The sequence below is a fragment of the Crocodylus siamensis genome, chromosome 9 (assembly GCF_052110815.1).
Source record: "Crocodylus siamensis isolate JL-2025a chromosome 9, ASM5211081v1, whole genome shotgun sequence".
Taxonomy (NCBI): domain Eukaryota; kingdom Metazoa; phylum Chordata; order Crocodylia; family Crocodylidae; genus Crocodylus; species Crocodylus siamensis.
In genome coordinates this window covers 57,178,395-57,195,738 of record NC_143403.1, presented here as the reverse complement: position 1 = coordinate 57,195,738, position 17,344 = coordinate 57,178,395, and the positions used below count along the sequence as shown (strand labels likewise).

The 17,344-nt window shown below is 43.7% G+C and overlaps 2 protein-coding genes across 6 annotated transcripts in view; both read right to left on the bottom strand.

Moving 5' to 3' along the window:
* Positions 1 to 1,130: 1,130 nt before the first annotated feature.
* On the bottom strand, positions 1,131 to 8,173 carry CCDC74B (coiled-coil domain containing 74B). Of its 4 annotated transcripts, none has more exons than XM_090061917.1 (8): positions 7,906 to 8,173; positions 6,841 to 6,882; positions 6,037 to 6,096; positions 5,527 to 5,689; positions 4,718 to 4,928; positions 4,512 to 4,594; positions 3,061 to 3,132; positions 1,131 to 1,499 (listed from the first exon to the last, which is right to left on the bottom strand). In XM_090061917.1, the coding sequence occupies exons 1-8, from the start codon at positions 8,066 to 8,068 to the stop codon at positions 1,361 to 1,363; spliced, it is 933 nt and encodes a 310-aa protein (XP_089918043.1). In that variant the 5' UTR covers positions 8,069 to 8,173; the 3' UTR covers positions 1,131 to 1,360. The 4 variants fall into 4 exon arrangements, with proteins under 4 accessions (XP_089918043.1, XP_089918044.1, XP_089918045.1 ...); XM_090061918.1 differs by having other exon boundaries at positions 1,133 to 1,499; positions 3,061 to 3,117; XM_090061919.1 differs by lacking the exon at positions 7,906 to 8,173 and adding an exon at positions 7,468 to 7,887 and having other exon boundaries at positions 1,134 to 1,499.
* Positions 8,174 to 8,232: 59 nt separating this feature from the next.
* SMPD4 (sphingomyelin phosphodiesterase 4) overlaps positions 8,233 to 17,344 on the bottom strand; it is a 31,893-nt gene continuing 22,781 nt past the window's right edge. For both annotated transcript variants that reach the window (XM_090061912.1, XM_090061913.1), the window contains 7 exons: positions 17,059 to 17,159; positions 15,924 to 16,087; positions 14,398 to 14,603; positions 13,821 to 14,054; positions 12,897 to 13,028; positions 12,390 to 12,518; positions 8,233 to 9,860 (listed from right to left, as the gene is read on the bottom strand). In XM_090061912.1, coding sequence (XP_089918038.1) covers positions 9,534 to 9,860; positions 12,390 to 12,518; positions 12,897 to 13,028; positions 13,821 to 14,054; positions 14,398 to 14,603; positions 15,924 to 16,087; positions 17,059 to 17,159 — 1,293 coding nt within the window. In that variant the 3' untranslated portion in view covers positions 8,233 to 9,533. The remainder of the gene's footprint in view (positions 9,861 to 12,389; positions 12,519 to 12,896; positions 13,029 to 13,820; positions 14,055 to 14,397; positions 14,604 to 15,923; positions 16,088 to 17,058; positions 17,160 to 17,344) is intronic.

Here is a 17,344-nt window from a genome sequence, read left to right as displayed (position 1 = left end):
GGATAGGTTTAAGAGCTGAAGAAGGGAAATGCTATCTACAGGCAAAACATTCTCAGTTTATATCTAACCCATACTGCCAATAACTCAATACTGTCAGACAGCTGTCTACATAAACTGAATTAATAGCCTGAGTCCATTTTTAATGCACCCGTGTTCATCTCATGAAAGCTGCTTTGCACTTAAGTTTTCCTCATGCACTGTCTAGTCATCTGACAGAAACAAGGTGTTTGTAGAGACATTCACTTTTAGATATTTTGAAGGTAGTGCTAGAGTGATGGTCTAGGGATTATTCAGGAGGCAAGTATCTCTTTGGGTGATACCTTTTTTTATTGAACCAACTGCATAGTTGAGATATAGTTAGACAGCTTGCGAATGCAAGACGTTCTTCTTCAAAGTCATGCAAACTGGGGATAGTGTTAGGTAAGTTTTTGAATGCATTTTTGTCAAATACAAGGTATCCAAAAAAATCTTTGCCTCAGAAACTTTGAAGGAATGTATCACAAAAGCATTGATCCTAAGGTTGATTTCTTCAGGACAAGGTTCAGGCATACCAGCTGGCTGACATGACAAAACATGCTTACCTGCAGCACATACTGTACTCATTTTCAGAATTGTCACCATACTTTTCTGGGGTGGGAATTTCCCCCCCCCCCATACTGAATTGAATAGAAATAACCCTCACAACAGGGTTGAAGCAATGGAGTGATGGTGAGTATAAGGTGTACAGTGGAAGACTTAGTCATGTCTCTGTGGCGGAGGTCTGTCAGCTTGGTCACTGCCAGCTCATCAGTGAGGTTATTACGTTAAGGCAGCATTTCTCATAAACTTATGGTATTGATTTGCCCAGTTCATTCACAGCTGTGCAGGGCAGTGATCACAAGTTAGCTGTGATCCAGTGTTATTGGTCAAACTGGCCCTTTTTTGGCTATGGTAAAGCTACTTATTTTAAGCTAAGTCCTGAAGTCTGTGGAATGGAAGTTGGCCTTAACGATGGGAAGAATTTTGTGCCACTAGAGTGCCTATCAAACAGTGATCTTTTGCAGGCTTTCAATATTAAAATTAATTTCCCAAAGTAAACAGTTCCTTCCCAGGGTATAATGGGACAGTTTCTGCAGAAACTGCCAGAGGAACACTTCAAACCTGCAAATATATAAGCAGTCTTTTTATTTCCTAAACAGATGACAATCAGAATTACTCCTTAATCAACTTTTAATTGAAATGGAGAGAATAGCAGCAGAACAATCCATGTTGAAAGTACAATGTAAACTCTCAAAAACTGGCAGGTGCAGTGAATGCTGGAACATTTACGGTGTTGAATCCACCTAAGGAAGGAGATCTGGAATACAACTGCAGCACTAGGCTAAAGCAGGGTCCGATGAAGGCGGTTCTTTTGAATAGCTTGAGTTTTCTTTTGTCTCTCAGCAAAACGGTTTCCCAGTGTTTGCTTCAGTGCTGGCAAAACTGCCCTTTCAGCAGGAGGGAGTGGAGCTACAATTAAACTGGAAATAGATGGATAGAGGAATGTAACAAACTAATTACAATGGGATTACTTTGACCCCTTTTCTCTTTATCAATAACAGGTAAAGATTCAAGTTAGTGTGTCTGAGTCTCCCTTATTGGTGTTCTGCTCCAGCAACTGAAAGGTGAATTCTTACCTTAGAAGTTATCTTAGGTGTGTTTAGCAAATATTTTTTCCTTGTAAGTCAATAATAGTGTTGGGGAGGAAGGTTTCTCTGCTAAATATTTTTGGAGGCATAACAGCTGAGACAAGCAGTACTGAACTGCAAACAGACACACCATAACTTTTCATGTGAATTGATCTTCATTTGCCAAAGTCCAAGTTCAGGATTTAGTTCTCCTGTAATACTAAGTGCCTGAATCTGGATTTCTAACATTAGGGGTTAATCCTTTTTTAAGATATTGGGAGGAGATTAACTAGTTGCTCATCAGTATCTTAAATGCTAGCTTAAAAAACACTTTCTCCCTTTCCCCCATACTTTAAAAATGCTTCCATGAAGGGAGATCTTATTGTGTAGTTTGTTGAAAAGCTTCCTTTCCCTTCACTCCTTAAATAGCACATGGTTACCTGTTACCTTGCACTACAAAGAGGTACTTGAGTATGTTGTGCTGTGGGAAAAGGTGCATTAGGTTGAAAAGCAAATGCTCTCTATCTGCTTTGATTTCATGTAGAAGATTAGTTCATTCTTCTTTCCTTACAAGCATCTTGGCTTGCAGCACTGGAGCAAAGACAAGCTCAGAATGTGTTCCTGGGCTGGCTGGCATTAGCTCTTCATAAAACGACATGTATAATACAGATATAATACCATTATGAGTAGAGCCTGGCTTTGAAAGGGAATGGGAACCAGAAAGACTTCTCTTCCTTCAGTACTGCAGGGCCAATGCAACACATAGTTTCATAGTTTCATAGTTTCACATCTTATCATCAGCTCTGACTCTGTATACATAAGTATGGTATAAGTAATTCAAAGTGGCTGCTTATTTTCCATAGTGGAGCTGCATGTCTCTGAGAGAGGTTTTAACTGCCTGTTTTTTCACCTGTGTGATATGCTCTTAAACTGTTTGATCCTTTGAGAAAAGTAGTATCCCACAGGACTGCATTAGCCGTGTCCAAAGCACTAAATGTTTGGAGTCAGTGATGTCCCTCTCACAAGAATTATATACTAGACTTTGAAAAAGAATAGGTGGTACTGTGAATATGCAGAAGCAACATTCAGATTATCAGCTATGAAATTATTGTGCATGTACAATGTGATTATGGTACTGAAAGTAAAGCAGTGAGCTCTCCTTAAATCTACAGGGCCCATGAATGGAGTAGATGGGTTGACCTCTGATCAGTTGTGACCCTCTGGAAGAGAGCAGTCTCTTGGATAATGGAACTGAGATAAAAGGGGGAGAACCAATTTTAGACTCGTCTTCAATCATAACACAACATTTAAGCACGCAATCTCGTCATAAGCCAAGTAAAGATTAATTTAAACGGCAACCTTATGTAGGCCATTTACTACAAAAAGTTCTGCTCAAGAAATTAGGAGTACTTACCATTTCTTAGCTTTATCCTTGAGTGACACTTTAGGTAAACGTGTAATTTCTTGATTCCTAAATTGAAACATACTTGTAGATATGATTATATTTGGCTAGTTCACTCTGCCACAGGAGAACTGCAAGTGTGTTAATAATGTGTTATCTAGATTTGAAAAGAGGCTGAAGAACCTAGTTTCAGAAACAGGCTAAGGTACTGTATGTGCTTATAGGATAGGTGGGCGAAGTCTGGCAGACTCCATTTCCCAGCAGCCCCTGCCTGCATGGCTTTGGGTGGGGCCAGGGTTTCCATGGAGACCAGCCTCAGCAGCTGGGTGGGGAGCTGCTCTGGGGCTGGAAACTCAAATCTTTTAAATTCATGTTGGATGCAGTTTTTCCACAGCAAGTATGATTACTCATTGGAACAAACTACCAAGGGAAGTGGTGCATTTTTCATGTCTTGAGGTCCTTAAACCAAAAGTAGGTGCCATTTAAAAATATGCATTTTAGTAATCACTAAATTACTGGGTTTGGTACAGCACTGCCTGGATAGTATTTACTAGCCTATGTTAGTGAGCTCAGCACTAATGGCAGCCTCTCATCTTAAACTATATGAACTTACGGTTAATGTAATCCTGAACAGCTTTGGAGAATCTTCCCACTTTTGACTGGAGAGATGCAATGACAAAAGTGCAGAGATTTGTGATGAGTGTTGCCGTGTGTATTACTTAATGAGGGTGACTACCCTTGGCCTCTTACCTCCTGCTCTGTTTCATCTGTTGTGCCATCTCCATTTAGATAGCAATAGATGCTGCCCAAATGAACTCTTATGGATTTATACATCATTTACTACAATGCAAACTGAATCTGACCCCCTGAGACTGTTAATATCCCCCAACAGCAAAGTCAGACTTCCAGTTAGATTGACTGGCTTCTCTTTAGGCTATGCTTCTCTTCCTAGGCTGAGGCACACTTCTGTGTAAATATGTGTTTTGAGAAGGACAGACTGATAACCCTATTTTAGCTGTGGAGTAAATTGAATGCGAGTAGCAATAGCAGACAATTATTTGGCATTCGTTTAGTGCTGTTCATGAGCAAGCAGCAGCCTTGTTACAAAACGGCAAAAATGGTTCGGGCATAAGATTTGGCTTTTTGGTTGCAGATATAATTATGACATGATATCAAAATCCTTTATGCACACAATGGCAGCAATGGAATCATATTTGGGCAAAATCTGAGATGGGGATGCTTCGGTTAATTTTCAAATGCTGATTTAGAATAGGGAACCCTTTAAAGTCAGGACTCACCAGTGACCTTTGTCTAGACAGTCTGCACCTATAACCTATTTAATATCCACCAAATCCATTCAGAAAAAAAACTTAGCACCTGTGAAATAGAAACAGTGGTACAGTACCAAACATTTTTAGAATGTCTGATACACTAAGGGCTTGAAACAACTCAATATAACTTACCCAATCTGACTCGCTAGCAGATAGTCTTCAGGAATCCTTTTGTTCCTAAGGATATCTTGGAGGTATGATTTCAGATACATAAGCTGAAGGGCAGATAAGAAAAATTATCATTCTACCTTTTTCCCCAACCATCTCTTATTTCATTATATTGATCACAGCTTTCCAAAGCCAGTGGAAGTACAGACTGAGAGCTGGGATAGCCTCACCTCTTGGGCCTGCATGTGGTTTATGCTCCATAGCTGGCGAATGACAATCTCGCACTCTTCCAGCGTAGGTGGCTTCTGAATGTATGAAGGGAGGACATTCACCAGGTAGGGATTTGAGGAGGATGCTGGCACTTGCGAGTGCCCAGATCTAATTTGACTTGACAGCGATGGAATTGGGGATGTCGCTTTCTCAGCAACTTCTCTGATTTCTCTAGAAGTGATTGCAGTTAAAATAAATATATTTCCCTTGTGATGCTGTCTAACTGTAATTTAAGTATTTTGAATTTTAGCCTTTTGATAGCTCTGAGGTCTGGATAAGTATTACAACCATTTCACCTATGAGAAAAGGTAATATGGCAGGTGCCATTTTCTAAGCTCTCTTAGACTAGACCTTCATTTGTAATTAAACAGCTTTTCTCTCTGTTCTCTGAAAAGGATAGTTCATAAGAGAATTTGGGATTGACACTTTTCTGCCTGGGTCTGTGTCCCTTGTAACTCATATTACACCAAAATGGAAGATTATATACATAAAGAGTTCCTCTAATATCACTGCTAGAATAGGACACTAGCATCTGTGTAGATGCATTTGCACTACATGCATCTTAGAAATGTCAAGAAAGCCTAAATCAGATATTAGAGGAGCAATCCAATATAATTTGCTAAAGCCTGACCTAGACTGTACTTTTTGAAGTCTGTGGTACGTGAGCACTGAGAGATGCTCAGAAAAATAGAGATCTAAAATACAGAAATGTTGGTACCACTTGACTGTTTTCCAAATGGACTGCTGCATGCTGATGCCTTGCTCTTACCTAGAAGGAACCTGTTCTATTGTCTTCTCCACCTTTGAATCAGGAAGGTCCGGTTCTGTCTGTACCACCTTCAACACTTGTTCTTCAGTACTTGATTCCTGTTTCTTGGGCTGCTCCACTTGCTGCCTATTTTTCAGTGAATATCTAGAAGCTACAGTAGCAGCTGTGTAGAGAGTAGAAGATTGTTTCAGAGTGGTAGGAGGTTTTGTAACCGCATGCATGTAACAGGCCAGAGATGGAACAGTCTGCAGCCACAGGGCTTGGGCACCTTAGATCCAGTGAAAATACACAGCAGGTGATGGTATTACATTGCTTATGGGAATTGGCTAAGAAAGAGCAAGGGGCAGCATCAACAGAATCCTAGCTAATGTTAAAGGGCTACAACAATGTCTTGACACAACCAGAACTAACCAAATAGGCATCATTAAATTTGTAGTAGCCCAAACATAGTCTTGTTCTGCCAATTTCTAAACTATTTTGGCAATTCAGTTAATTGTTTTAAGTTCTTACCTGCTGAACTGCATCCTGAATAGGGTTTGTCAAAAGACAAGGTAGGGGTTAAAACATCATCTGCAAAAAAAGAATGACATGATGAACTGGGCATTGTAACTTCAGAGCTGACAATGCACCCAAGTCTATGTTTACAGTGAAACATTCAGGTAACACAGAAGGCTACTCTCATAGGTGTGGGTATATTCCATTAATATTAGTGCATAAGGAAATTATAGGTCAAACTTTTTATCAGCAGATTCTCCTAATGTAGGTGCAGCTTATACTGACAAAAATGCTTCTGGGCATATACCAGCTTGGCACACAAAATAAGCTATACGGTATTAACAAAAGCGCTTCACTGCACTATGGCTTTGGACAATACAGAAATATTGCAGAAAACCCAAGCAAGTTCCCCAGCTGCCTTTGCTGTACTAGCTAAAGTCTCCAGTGTAGACCTGGTTTATGAGATTACTGTAGCACAGACATGCACCCGTGTTTCACTGTCTTCCTAAACCATTACTGAAATATATCAGTCATGTTCACCCATATGACTACTAATGTCAGACTTACGACATTTCAACCACATTCAGCTTTTTCCTGCTACAAATTTACATCAATTTTTCCATATATAAAAGTAGATGGTGAAGTGCCAATCATCTTAACTGAAATCTAGTAACGGCAATGGAGCTTTTCTTGCAGCTCTGAGTCTGGGCTGAGCATTGGGCAAAATATCACAACACAATGTTGATTACTAATGGGATGAATTGGGGAAAGAAAGGAAATACTAGCCAGTCCTATGAGAAACACAGAAGTGCAGCTTACCTTTCTGCAGTGTCTGATTCATTATGAGTTTATAATGAAGATCTGTAATCAAATGAAAGTAATTTTATCTAAGTGATCTCTCCCATTGAACTTGTTTCTGTTGTAAAGGTAACTTGTCCCCAAAGCATCTCCCCCCACGTCAATTTCGAACGTTTTCTTTAGTCTGAAGATGTTAAAACAGACAGTGAATTTAAGGGGCTCAGGGGGAGTTGCTGTCATGTGATACTCCTGCATTATACAGCTGACGTGGAACGGGAAAGGGAAAGTGGAGTCAGAGGAAGGATTACTTGGAGAGCAGAGACCCTACTGTATCTGAGCAGAGCAAGCCAGTTTGACAGGCTCAAAAATGAAGCTTCACTAAATTTATTACTGGGCCAAATAAGCAGGTGACTTGGTCTATCAAGTGCTGCCTTCAGGGCCGGTCCCGGGTCCTGAGCCGGACGCTTGAGCAGCTCATCGACTCCTGCCGCTTGGGCAATGTCCTCGGCAGGGCGCGCCCCCGCCTGTCCCGGAGCAGCAAGCCGGGGCGCCGGGACAGCGGCAGGGAGGATGCGGGGGGGGGGGGGGGCGAGGCCGCGGTCGTCGGGCCGGGGTCCCGCTAGCGCCCCGGGCCGAGCCCGGCCCCACCTTTGTTCTCCCGCTTGAGGGAGTCGATCTCCTGGTGCAGCCGCGCCAGCATCTCGGCGTGCTGCTCCTGCAGGAACCGCACGCTGCGCGCCTGCTCCATGGTGGCTCGGCCGGGCCGCGCCGAGTCGGGCTGGGTGCCGGGGCTTCACGCCGGGTCCCGCCCGCTTCGCACTGCCGCGGACACCACCCCTATCGGGGGGGCAGCGACGGGGCGAGCTCCGCCCTGCACCAGCCCGGCGCCCCCGGCCCTGCCACCGCCCACCGCGTTGCCATGGAGACGGGAGCGCTGCCCCGCGACGGTGGTATCGGCCGAACGCGGAGCACAATGGCACCACGAGAATGGTACGCCCCAGGGCTGGAGGCTGCCCCCGGCGCTGGATGGTCCGGCCCGCGCTGCAGGGCGGGGCCGCGTGCCCCCCTCAGGCCGCTAGGTCTGACCTGGCGCCGCGGAGCATCCTGCGGCGAGCAGCTTCCCGGCGGCGCCCACGCGTTTGCCGCCTTTTGAGCTCCGCTGCCTGGAGAAGCGGCCCAACAGGGAGCCAAAACGCACCAGACACTTCCTGCTTTGAAAAACAAACCCCAAGCAGCGAGGAGGGTTCATTGCCGAAGGGCTGTAGTGCAAGAAGCCTGTCCCCCCCGGGCTGAACGGGGCCGCCCGTGGGGTTGGGGGCTAGTGAAATAGCTGGAAACAAGCATGGACACGCTGAACACGCACTGCTGACCCCCAGTATTAAAAAAAAAAAAAAAGCCTAAGTCAGAGCCAGGTAAGGTGGTTTCCGCACTGACATTTATAAGCATCCATTAAATACAGGTAGGAGCCAGTGACCTGAACACTTATTCCACACCACGCAAGTGGTTATTCACTGCCTCTCGCTCCTCCTCTAGCCCTTAGGAGCACAGCAGCACCCACGGGCAGTTTCACAGAAGAGGTTAAGCCGACTGATCTCTTCAACTTGCACTCTGTTAATCAGAAGTGCTCTTTTTTTTCTGGTTTGCTTCAAGTCTTTTAAAATTTAGTACTTGTTAACATAGTGGACAGGAGGAGAAAAACTCTGGTCAACAACCATGTCTCTTTAGAGTTGTCTTTAACATTTTGTAGGTAACGGTAAAGTGTCACTTCCATGGTACTTAGCACTTCCTGGGGTAGCTCCATGCTAGAGGCTGTGTTGATGGGGCGCTGGTGCAGTACTGCTAGCACCACAGGATACCCACAGAAGTAGAGCCTTAGCTGAGATGAGCTGAATTTTTCACCTCAGCAGAAGACTCATAGTTTGAAGTCAGTGAGCAGCAAAGACAAATGTTCAGAGAGAAAAAAGGAGGGTTAACAAGCAAATGCTAGCCTACAGCAATGCGTATGGCAGCTCTTCCTCAAGTGTTCAGTTGTAATGCAGGCAGTTAAATTAAAGTGTGTGCATGCGTGTATGCACATGCACACACTCTTCTCCATCTCTCTTATCCTGTCTCTGAGCCAAACTATTTCAACCCCTCACCCTCAGTTTTCTTCTGAGAGTTTCTTCTGCAAAGTTAATCTGGCCTATACTGTCATTTACATCCTGTTGATATTTTGGTAGTCAGCTTTGTGTCCAGATCCCATGATCCATGACTGCTGTTGCCTCTGGCATACTGAAACAGTCCTCTACTCATCATGATATATTATAAACCCTGCAGCTCCAGTAGCTATTTTCTCTTTAAAATGGCATACATAAAATGCTGTAGTATGGTATACGGTCACAAGCGAGGCTACATACTGTTTGTTTGGGCTCCTTAATTTCACCATTTGTGGTTGGCTCCAGAAATGGTGGAGGTTTACCTTTTCTTTCCAAAATCACATACTATAGCTTTACCTCAATATTTTAACTAAACTGTAGAAAAGAGTTTATAAAAATAGAATGTACCTAGATTACTGTGGCCTCTACAACCACACAATCCCATCTGTGTTTAGCAACCTGCTTAATTTTTATATTAAAAATACTTTAAAAAGCATCCTTAACTGAAACCTTTCACACACTTAACACAACTTGATATCTCAAAATGTTTGCTGTACAAGAATGTGCTGACAGAGAAAGTTAATGTTGGTGAGGTTTCCATCTTTCAGTGAAGAAAGTCATCACTACTGCATAAAGAAGGTAAGCCAGAAGAATAAGGAGAGTGCAGGCCAGTGGTCCAATACAGAACTGGGATGCAATGAAGAAGATCATGAACAAGGAAAGAAGAGTCCTGTAGCTGGCTAGAAATCTCAGACTGATCTTTGGCCGTCGAATGTGTCTGGATCTATGCTTCAGCATTGGGCTGTGCCTGGTTCTCTCTGCAAGGAATGGGTTGATAAGATGATAGCGACAAAAACTGCCAACAAAGTCTTCCCTGGAGCAAAGATTCTCCATTTGTTCTGCAAACTAAGGTAAGAAAAGTTTGAAGTTAATAACAGTGGAAATAAAAATACATGACATTAATATGAAGATTTTAAGTTCATAATGGCAATTTTTATCTTTTGGTTTACTTTGTACTAAAACAAGATGGAAAGAGGGTTATTAATACTCGTTGAGAGAGCAGTGAAGGTAGGAGGGGACCCCTTCCCCCAAAAAAACCCCATCCTCCCCACCCCTTCTCTGGTCAACAACCATGTCTAGGGGGGGAAGTAACCCAAACAAATAACATTGCATATTTCAACATGTAGAACTCTTCAACACAAATTTTAATCAGTTCTGCTCATTTTCCCCTCAGTATTACAAAGTACTAGACAACAAGGGGAAAACTCTGCTACAATAGCAAGCTATGGAATCCTGGTGGGATAAGGTGAAAAGAGGATTAGGTAGGATTTATATACATAGGAGACAAGGGCGGGGGATGTGTGTGGAAAGGACTTGCTGGGAGTCTCTTCCTCTTCATTTTAGAAAACAAAATACCCCTTTGTTACACTTCCATAGATTTCATAGACGTTAGGGGCTGGAAGATCATCAAGTGCAGCCCCCTGCCCCAGGGGCAGGAAATCAGCTAGGGTCAAAGAATTCCAGCAAGATAACCATCCAATCGTTTCTTGAATGAGTCCAGAGTAGGTGCCTGCACCACTTCTGGAGGGAGTCTATTCCAAGCCTTGGGGGCTTGGAGAATAAAAAAGTTTTTCCTTATGTCCAGCCTAAAGCAGTCATGGAGGAGTTTATGACCACTGGTCCTTGTTATCCCTTGGAGCACTCTGGTGAACAGACATTCCCCCAGATCCTGATGCACACCCTTTACATACTTATTAGGCAGCCACCAGGTCAGCCCTGAGCCTGAGCTTTTCCAGGCTGAAGAGTCCCATGGCTCTCAGCCTCTCATAAGGCCTATTCTCTTGCCCTCTGATCATGTGCATGGCTCTCCTCTGGACTCCCTCAAGCTTCTTGACATCCTTCTTGAATTGTGGAGCCCAGAATTGGACGCAGTACTCCAGCTGCTGCCTCACCAAGGCCGAGTATAGTGAGAGGATGACATCCTGAGATTTACCTGAGAAGCTTCTATGGACGCAAGCCAGAGTTTTGTTTGCTTTACCAGCTGCAACATCACATTTGTGGCTCATGTTCATCTTGTGGTCAATCATGACCCCCAAGTCTGTTTCAGCCACGGTGCTAGCAAGCGTAGCACTGCCAAGCCTATAAGCATGCTGCGGGTCCTCAAGGTGGTCCTCAAGTGCCCTGCTGAGCCAAGGGAGTTGCTGTGCCCTTTTGCTACCCTTCCTCTGAGATAGGATGGACAACGCTTGTGCTGTCAGGATCGCTCCCTTGAGGAGCAACCACTCCTTTTGGACTCTTCTTCCTGTTGAGTCATGGGCTTCAACAGCAAGCCTCCTGAGCTTGTCAAAGCCAGCTTTCCTAAAGTCAAGGACTTCTGCACTGCTGACTGACTTGCCACCTTTGCGTTGGATAGTAAAGGTGATCAGCTCGTGGTCACCATCACCCAGCTTTTCATTAATTCTTAGGTCATTGACTAGATCATCTCCTTTGGCCAGTACTAGGTACAGCAATGCTTTACCTCTTGTCGGCCCAAAGACTTCTTGAGTCGGGTAGAGCTTGTCCACGCATGTGAGGAAGTTTTGAGACCAATCAGATTTGGTCGTGTGCTCTTCCCATGAGATGTCCGGGTGGTCTCCCATGACAACCATGCACTGAGAGCACGCAGCCTCAGCCAGTTCCCTGGCTAATTCCTGGTCTAGCTCGTTTCTAGTTAGGAGGTCTGTAGGAGACTCCTACCACGATGTCCCGTGCCACGTTCCCCACATATTTTAACCCAGAGGGACGCTAGTCGTCCTCCCTGGGTGCCAATTTCAATTTGCAGGGATGTGTAGTTTTCCATGACATAGAGAGCTACACCCCCACCCTTTTATCTGCACAATCTCTCCTCTACAGGGTATAGTCATCTATAACTGTGGCCCAGTCATAGGTGGAAGCCTACCAAGTCTCCATTATGCCTATGAGATCGTAGTCATTCTTGTTTAGCAGGAGGACCAGTTCCTTTGTTCCCCAAGCTCCTGGCATTGGTGTACAGACATGTAAGTATCCCATTGGAAGCCCTAGGTTTCCTTACACTCCCTGGTGGACACCATCCGTGGTGGAGGCCATCTCTTCCCTATACTTGTACATAGTAATACAGTCTTTTGCAGGATATTCTTTTTACCTCAAATGTCATCTTTATGATAAATAAGTTGATTCTGAGTGAATCTTGTGAAATATATTTTATTACTAATTGAGCAACAGGAAAATAAAAATTGCTCCAGGCTAAAGAGCCCACCTAAAAACACCAGGGAATATGTACATGATCATGGTGAACTCACATTAATAGTGAGAGTACAGAACAAGTGTGTACCATAAGCGATACATATGCACAGGTAGATGAAGAAGATCTCTATACAACCGAAAACACAGGGAAAGGAGACTTCATGTTGCACTTACCCTTTGATTAATTGCTGAGGACAACTGGAATAACAGCCGTACCAGTGTGGCATTTTCATAACTTCTGATGGGCTGCAGTTCAATATCTCCTTGGTATGCTATCTCAAACCTGCGCAATCCATTTATGATCTAGAAACAGATTAAAAAAGTCTCAAACGTTAAAAGGCATTTCAGGCTTGAGCTTTAAATTGCTCACGACTATCAAATTTGTTTGTTTTCCTCAGACTAGATCCAGACTGTGGAGTTCTTTGCAGGCCAGATCTAGATCTACCTCCAGCAGGAAGACAAGCTGGCTGCTCCATCAGCTCAGGGAGCCATGGGGCTTAATGTAGCTGCTGTTCCCCTACCACCACTGAAACACATTCCTAGGTGGATTTTATAACCTGGAATTCTGTTGCAAGCTCTATCTCCAAATTCCCAGCCCCTCCAGGTGTCCCACAGGTTGAATGTTTGATGACCCTGTTCTAGTTTATCGGCTGGAAAAAAAAAAACAACTTTCCCTCTTACCTGATACCTGCCAAGAGGTGTAAGAATTAACCCATCCTCACTCTCAATGCTGTCTGGAAGCTGCTTCTTTCCGTTCTCATCTTGAGCTGTCCCACAGTTCATCATCATTTGGGTCAGCTGGGCTTCACTCAACTAGTCAAAAACAAGACCAGTTTCTTGGTCATTTTTGTGCTTTTCTCTTGTTCTATTCTATTTATTCATTGGCTCCTATGCAGTGAAAGTCACCACTAGCTGCATATATAATGACTGCCAACAAAGCAAGTACAGAAAACGATCCTTTTACCAGTCTTGGTTATAAGCTGAGATTTAAGTCAATTTTATCCTGTGTTCATTAGATGATAATCCTTGGTAAACAAGAATACTGCTAGGTCCTAATACGCCCTAGTCTTCCCGTGACTATTGCACAGTTCTGTTTTCTCACCAGACCTGTTCAAGTGAACTTTTACAAAAGAAAGCCTCTCTATCTTTTCAGCTCAATGAGACAGGAAGCAATCTTCCAGTCTTACTGGTGTGCAGCACGCTTTCATTTAGAAAAATATTTAAAATTCTTTAAAAACATTAAAACATACAATGCCCCCTCGTAAACAGGAAACATAGGTATATGGACTATATGTATGTATTACCTAAATGCATACTTAATTCTGTTTTCCTACATTTAGATGGGTTAGGCTTGATATTTAGATGTGCTATCCTTCCTTAACTCCAACTGTACTTGAGGCAGTTTACAGGGGGGCCAATACCTATGAAAGGTTAAATGTCTCCAGTTGAACTACCCAAATTAAGTGGCCACTTTTGATATGCTTTGGTGAAGTGATTGGGCAATGGTGGCACCATGAGTACACAAGAGATGGAAACAGATTTCAAGAGCCTTGACTCCTGATGATACTCATTCCTAAGAATAGCTCTTGGAAAACAGTGACATACCCTAAAGGTCTCGCATAAGTACTCCAGTGCCTTCTCCAGATATTCATCCGTTTTCTTGATGTTTTCTTGCCCAATTTCATCTAGGTCATTGCCTGTATAAGAACCATTCATCTCAGAAGGGCCAAACCTAAACCAAGATAGGAAGGACTTGCTAGCCAGGGTCTCGGCAGAGTGGTCAGATATAGATTTTGCTGTCTGCTGGGCTTGGCATATTAACTGTGCCAATCGTAACACCTGAAAAATAAGACACAAGGTAGAGCAGAGAAAACAATAGGTTAAAGGCAGCAAGTAAATGCTGCTAAGAAAATATAAATCTGCCTGGTGACCTGGCAGTCGGAGTAGAACCAGTATGTTCGTTCCCTTAGCTGACATGCTAGTAGCAACCATGTGCTGCGTCTCAGGACTGCTGAGTGAAGGGACATTTAGAAAAATGCAAATACACCTCAGCTTCCTCCAAAGTTGCAGCTCCATTGTTTTGGAAGTGCTAATAAAATTCTCCCACGTCTTATTCCTGACAGTGCAGATGTTCAATATAGAAACGTGCACTTAAGAATAAAGGTGCAGAGTTTTTGCTTACCAAATTTCTGACTTCTGTGCCAAACATCTGTTTGTACTGAAAGTCCTGTCCTTCTAGGCTGTAAATGTGACTCTTCACCTTAAATGAGGCATCTGTGATGGCTGGAGGCCACGGTGAGAAGAAGGTCCCACCAAGGGTGGGAGTCATGAAAATCCGATGCTGCCGGTGAGGGATAACAAGGTCCGGCTCCAGGAATAACTGCTCTCCTAGAATTTGTGATCAGACAAAGGGTGCAGATTGTTACACTTTCCTTCTGGTTTGAGGTTCTAGCTGCATAATCTCAAGTGATCATGAAAACTAGGAGCATAATTTTTTGCTATACCCAGCAGTATACTCTTACTATTGAAATACTATTTTTTGTGGAAACAAAGAGGAATCAGAGACAGAAACCAGATTTAGAAAAAGTGACAAAAAATGCTTGTTTACATGTCTGAACTAGTTCTACAAATAGCAATAAAGATATCAGTGCTTAGAACCATTTCATAGGAGTCAGCGCTTGCCTCATGGTTCATATCTTCATGCCTCTGGAGCAGGGGCAGGCAAAATACGGTCTGCGGGCTGTATCCGGCCCACCAGGGCATTATATCCAGCCCACAGCGCCCCTAAAAAATTTAGTAAATTAATATTTATTTGCTCCAGGCTACCTGTCAAAGATGACAGGAACCAGGGGCAGTAGGACCCAGGGGGAGCCAGGAGGACCAAGTGGTCCAGCCCCACTCCACTGTGGGCCAGTTCCCTACCTTAGCACAGCTCCTGCACACCATCTCCCCATGCTGGATCGCTGGACTGGGAAGCATGGGCTCCACTGGTACCCCAGGGCCAGGAGCAAGAGGGGGATGTATGTGTGTGAGAGAGTGAGCAAGGGTTGGGGCAGAGTGTGTGTCTACATTCATAGGGTGTGTCCCACCCCCCCCTTACACATGCACCCACACACCCCCTCGCACTGCCACACTTACAACCCCCCACACCCCGTCACACAACCCAGCCACCCTTCCTCCACAAACCTCATACCTACCCACATCCACGTTCCCTCACCCCACAGCCATCCACCCCCACAGACACACCCATGCCCTCTTCCACACCCCACATACCCCCACAAACCTATACACCTCCCACAACATACAAAAGTAAGACTTCATTTTAAGCTATTGTGCAATCACCTCTGTGTACACTACAAAAACACGTAAATCAGGACAAAAATATTTCTGAAATCAAATTAATGAATGTTGTAGACGTTTTCTTTTAGAATATAAATTTGGTATTTTTCTAGTTTTGAGATGGCAAAGCCCCTTGCTGAAAGAAGTACTTCCAGGGGACAAGGGGAGAGACTTCTGGTAGCAAAGGTCAGGGGTTAGGGGGCGGGACTTCATCACAAAATGGGCGGGGCAACCCATGTGGCCCTCAACAGCTTGCCCAAACTTAGTAAGTGACCTTCCACCCAAAATAATTGCCCACCCCTGCTCTGGAGGCTAGAAGTGGATATTGGTGAGAAAAAAAATCAAGTAGACATCATGTTATCCAATTACCTTTCTGGATCATTTCAGATAGGTTCGGCTGGGCGAAGACCTTGGCTACTCTGAACACCATCAGGGCATTTTTAGGGCTGACCAAGTCTGTGCGGAGAGCCCTGTTCAGAAAGCCCACAAACAGCTTTGTGTACATCAGTAGATTTTCTTGAACAAAAGGAGCCCTGTCAAAATAATGCACTGATTTGTGAATGGCACTGTTCAAGTCAGTATATAAATATTCTCCTGATAAGGAAATCACTCTTAAGAACATTTTAGACTACTGACTGACTTTCTTGTTCTTTTCATGTCACACATGCAGAAGAATCTCTCTCCTAACACAAGAAGTTTCGGTCACCAGAGACAATTCTCTTAGTTTGTGTCAGAAGATATTAAAATGGGTAGGTGGCCTGGCAGTGCAATGACAGGGCTTCAAGAGACAAGCTCAAACTTAACATCTGGCTCAGGAAGAAGAGTTTCTATCAAAAGGACCAACTTTACTTCCCCCTGCACAATGATCCACACGAAACTGATGCTGGTTCTTCATTAAGCCCATAGTCACTGCTGGATGGTCAGAGCCATCAAGGGTCTTAGGAAAACAGAAAGCACTGTAAAAACTATTAGTATGTAATGGACAAAGGATTTAAGCTTAGCACAGTTCAATTTGGTCATCTGGAGGGAGTTTGAGGAAGGTGGATGGAAGAAACAATGAACAGAGCCAGCACAAAGCAAAATAACTGTAAATGGAAATAACACAATTTTACCCATGTCAGGAAAACCAGATGCATCTTCCCTGTACTTCTCAGTAGGTAGGCCAGTTTAACACCTGCTGTAAGTAGTAAAGCTACTTTTCTCCATAAGTCATAAAATGAATGCAACGGATTAAAACTAGGGCTCTATTTCTCAGCCTCTTCCATATCATGAACCATGCAGCAATAGAAAGATATTACAAATTCTCTTCCCACTCTGTAAAAAAAAAAAATGGAGGAGGAACTTGACAGCTTAATGATAAACTAGGTGATAATGGGAGTCAGAGTTTAAAACTCTAGCTTCAGGATTTCCTTATATAAAATCTTAAGTTACCAGTAAGCAAAAGCCACTGGATGATGTCAGAGTTAGTGTGACCTGCATCAGTTATACAGGAATATTTTCTTACCATTTCTCTGCAACACTACGAGGCTGGGGGTCTGCACTCTGAAGTGGTTTCTCAGGAGCATATCTCCAAGGCTGCAGATAACTTAACCACATCTCTAGAACCTGAAGCAAACATACAGATATACGGGAGTCAATTACATCAGAAGAGGAGGATCTTGCAAGTTTATTTTCTAAAGTCTTGTGGACAACGGAGCATACTTTCTTCATGCCATTAAACATTTTTAAAAAGAGCAACTGTGGAACAGTTGTGTGTTAACCCTCCTTCACTCCTCACTTTCCAGTATAGA

Coding starts and splice junctions, on each gene's coding strand:
- CCDC74B (XM_090061917.1), bottom strand. CDS start 8,068: ATGAACCCTCCTCGCTGCTTGGGGTTTGTTTTTCAAAGCAGGAAGTGT. Junction 5,690..6,036: donor TTCAGGATGCAGTTCAGCAG/GTAAGAACTTAA, acceptor CTCTCTACACAG/CTGCTACTGTAGCTTCTAGA. Junction 4,929..5,526: donor ATAGAACAGGTTCCTTCTAG/GTAAGAGCAAGG, acceptor AATCACTTCTAG/AGAAATCAGAGAAGTTGCTG.